Below are 3,896 nucleotides of genomic sequence, written 5' to 3' on the forward strand. Positions count from 1 at the left end.
TCTTCCTCCTTTAGGTCAAGCAATAAAACATTTTCTAGGTGTGGCTATATGAAATTTGTTATGCAATTACGAAGGATTTAATTTATTTTATATTTTTGTTATTTTCTCTAAACAATCTAGTTTTTCCGCCTTTTTTTATTCATTCCCTTTTTATCTCTTCTAATTTATTTATTTATTTATTTTGAATCTTTCTTGTTTACAACTAATTTGCGTCTCTCATTCTCTCTTCATCTGCTATCTATATCACTTTCTGATCTATTTCACACTCACTATATTTTCCTGTTTTGTAAAACTTCGCTAGCTTCGTCCGAACAAATCCATGAGCAATAGAGGTACGCCTTAAAATCTCTTCTTTAATTAGTTTCTTCACCGATAATAATCAGAGCTCTCGATCTGCATTTATGTTGTGTCATTCGTTGCCTAAAATCTCTTTTTAATTTGAATCTTTTTCTCTTGTGAATCACTGTTCTTTATCTTTCTCTCTCACTTGCCAGTCACTGCTTTAGTTTCTTCAACAAAACAGTGTAAGCTCTCTGCAGATATTTTGTATTCAATCATCTCATCTGTTTTTTTTTTTTTTCCTTCCTTTCTGTTGCACTGAGAATTTTCACTTTTCGTTATCGATCTCTTTCACTCGTTTGTCTAGTTTGTGAATATTCTTTTGTATTTCATCATCTTGTTTGTTACAAAAATAAAAAAAGTAACAAAAAACAGCTAGCTAGTGAGTTGAAAATGAGTTGTGTTATAGATGCTATTGTGGGAAAAATATTAGATCCAATATTTGACTATTTGTTCGCATCAATTGGGCGTCAAATTGGTTATCTGGTTAAATATAAGGAAAATATTGAGAGTTTGGAAAAAGAAGTGAACGATCTTAAAGGTGTGAGGGACAGAGTCCAAGCAGCAGTCAACAGAGCCACGGACAATGGGATGACCATTGAGAAGGATGCTAAGAAGTGGCTGGAGGAAGTGCAGCAGTCGTTGACGACTTTGGAAGAAGTGAACAAATCATTGCAAGGCAGAACAAATCTCAAATGTCTTGATGTACGTTCACGGTATAGGATTGGTAAGAAAGGGAAAAAGATGGCGATGGATGCTATCAAACTAAAAGAGAAACACAATACGTTTGGCGATGAAGTTGCACACCCTACTCCTCTCAAAGACATTTGGTACACATCCAGCACAAGTTATGAGCATTTTGATACCAGAAAATCAGTCTTTGAAGAGATCATGCAGGCCTTGAGAGATGATAAGAATTTCAAAATTGGGATATATGGAATGGCAGGCGTTGGCAAGACAACATTGGTGGAGGAAGTTGGCAAACAAGCTAAAAAGGTTCCTTTTGATGAGGTCGCTATGGCAGTTTTTTCTCAGAAGCCGGATTTGAGACAAATTCAAGGAAAACTTGCGAACTGTTTAAATCTGAAACTAGATAATGAGAGTGAAGAATGGAGAGCCGGTCAACTATACAATAGATTGAAGAATGGGAAAAAAATTCTTGTAATATTGGATGACATTTGGGATGATCAGATTACATTGAAGAAAATAGGAATTCCAGCAGAAAATAGCACGGGTTGCAAAATTTTGCTAACCTCTCGAAGACTGGAAGTGTGCAAACAAATGGGGTTTGAAAAAAACTTCCCAATTGGACTCCTGTCGGGAGCTGAAGCTTGGCAACTATTCAGGAAAACAGTTGGAGATTTTATAGAAGTTGATATTGATATTCACTCTGTAGCAGAACAAGTGTGCAGAGAATGTGATCATCTACCGTTGGCAATTTGTGCAGTTGGAGGGGCATTGAGCAGTGAGGAAGATAAGCGTGTATGGAATGATGCACTTGAACAACTGAAACATTTTCATAGATATAAAATTGATAGAATGAAAGAAAAAGTGTATTTATGCATTGAGTGGAGCTACATGTATCTGAAGCAGGAAGATGTGCAGTCATGCTTTCTGTATTGCTCTTTGTTTCCTGAAGATACTGAGATTCCAATTGACCTTTTGGTACCTTTTCGAGTAGGAACGAAGTTTCTTGGAAGCATGGATAGAACATCAATGAAACAAGTAAGAGATAGAACACTTGTGATAGTTGGTATCCTTAAAAAATCTAATTTGTTGTTAGAAGGTGAAGACAACATGGTTAAAATGCATGACGTAATTCGAGATGTTGCCATATCAATTGCATTATCAAAAAATGAGAATGCATTTCTAGTGCAAGATGGTGTCAATGTTTGGCCTGATAAAGATGATTATAAATGTTGCAAAGCCATCTCATTAAGGGCTTCCTGCAATATTCGTCGGCTTCCTGATCAGTTAGAATGTCCAGTACTACGCACTTTAGTATTGGGATCATCCGATGATTCACTACTAGAACTCCCAAATAGCTTTTTTGAAGGGATGAAAAAGCTTGAAGTTTTGGTTTTGGACAACATGAAACTAGCACCATCGTCACTTTCACATTTGGTTGGTCTCCGGATGTTGTGTCTAAGTGATTGTGAATTGGTAAACCTATCTTTCATCAAGGAATTGAAAAACCTTGAGATACTGGTCATTGGTTATATTTATGAATTCAAAGAGATGGTTGTGGAAATAGGACAATTGACTTCTTTACGGTTGTTGGATTTAAGAAAATTTAACAAAGATATAGGATTTCCATCGGGTTCCCTGTCATGTCTATCCGATCTCGAGGAATTGTACATTTGGAAGGAATATAATGGATGGGAGGTTGAAGGCAATGCAAGCATTGTTGAGATAAATTGTTTGACTAGCTTAACCGCTTTAGATATTTGTATACCAAAAGATGTCTTCTTACTACTGCCCAAGGACCTTCCCAGCTTTCAGCTGTTAACGAAATATAAAATATGGATTGGGTCGAGAAAAAATTATTTTTATTCACTGCTTGACCGATACACAGAAACAAAGGTCTTGGGACTTGTGGGTATTCCTTTGATGGATGGGCTTGACGTTTTGATTGCGAACGCTGAAGTACTATATTTGGTTCATTTGGAAGGTTCAAAGAAGGTGCTTCACAACAGAGACGGAGAGTGGTTTTCAGACTTGAAGTTTCTTAGAGTTTGGGGATGTGAGGACATGGAACATCTACTTGGCAAACCCAAAGGGAATTCAAAAACTCATGGACCATCTCCATTGGGTTCTTTTGGTAAATTGAGAGAATTAGATGTTTACCGTTGTAGATCAATGAAGTATCTGTTCTCGGCCTCCACTGCAAGATGTCTTCCAAGACCACATCAACTACTTGTTAGAGAATGTGAGGCATTGGAAGAAATAATTGGAGGTGATGAGGAAGTCACGGATAAAGTTACTTTTCATCAGTTAAAGAAATTGTGGTTAATACGTCTGCCAAATCTCAGAAGCATTTACACCAATACGAAGAAGACATCAACTACAGAGTCTAGCACACCTTCGACCGTTACACAACCTCTCTTCAATGAAAAGGTATTTTTTATAAATCAGTAGCCTTGTATATATTTTATGTGAACACCTTTAGTTGATTTCTGAAATTGTTTGTTGACCCCACTAATTTGTCAAAGTTCTTGCAAAGCAAAATTGAAAACAAAGATGAGGTAAAACCTAAATTGAGGAAAAATTATTAAGATTGTAGAGTTTACAACTATATACATACACGTATTTATATATTAGTTGTTATTCTGATGTGGCTTTACTTTATTGGGTGTTAACAATTTCTGCACAAATAAAAGTCATGGGTCCAATGATATAAATCTTGATAAAAAAAAAAAAACAAAATAAAATAAAAAAACATACATTTAATTTTTGGAAGTTTATTTGAGATTTAAATACTATAAAAACGTGCTTCCAATAACCACATACAATGCATCCCCATAATCATTTATAATCTCAAGGCATATAAGAGTTTA

At 35.7% G+C, this 3,896-nt stretch overlaps 1 protein-coding gene across 1 annotated transcript; it reads left to right on the forward strand.

Moving 5' to 3' along the window:
* Nucleotides 1–732: 732 nt before the first annotated feature.
* Nucleotides 733–3,263, forward strand: LOC132301443 (disease resistance protein At4g27190-like). Its single transcript, XM_059798693.1, has 2 exons — nt 733–3,160; nt 3,205–3,263. Exons 1-2 carry the CDS (start codon nt 733–735, stop codon nt 3,261–3,263), a joined length of 2,487 nt encoding a protein of 828 aa, XP_059654676.1.
* The last annotated feature ends 633 nt before the right edge of the window (nt 3,264–3,896 follow it).

This window comes from Cornus florida, unplaced genomic scaffold (genome assembly GCF_030987335.1).
Source record: "Cornus florida cultivar Cherokee Brave unplaced genomic scaffold, ASM3098733v1 CherokeeBrave_3.0.0_Hap2_Chr03, whole genome shotgun sequence".
In the NCBI taxonomy this organism is placed as follows: Eukaryota; Viridiplantae; Streptophyta; class Magnoliopsida; order Cornales; family Cornaceae; genus Cornus; species Cornus florida.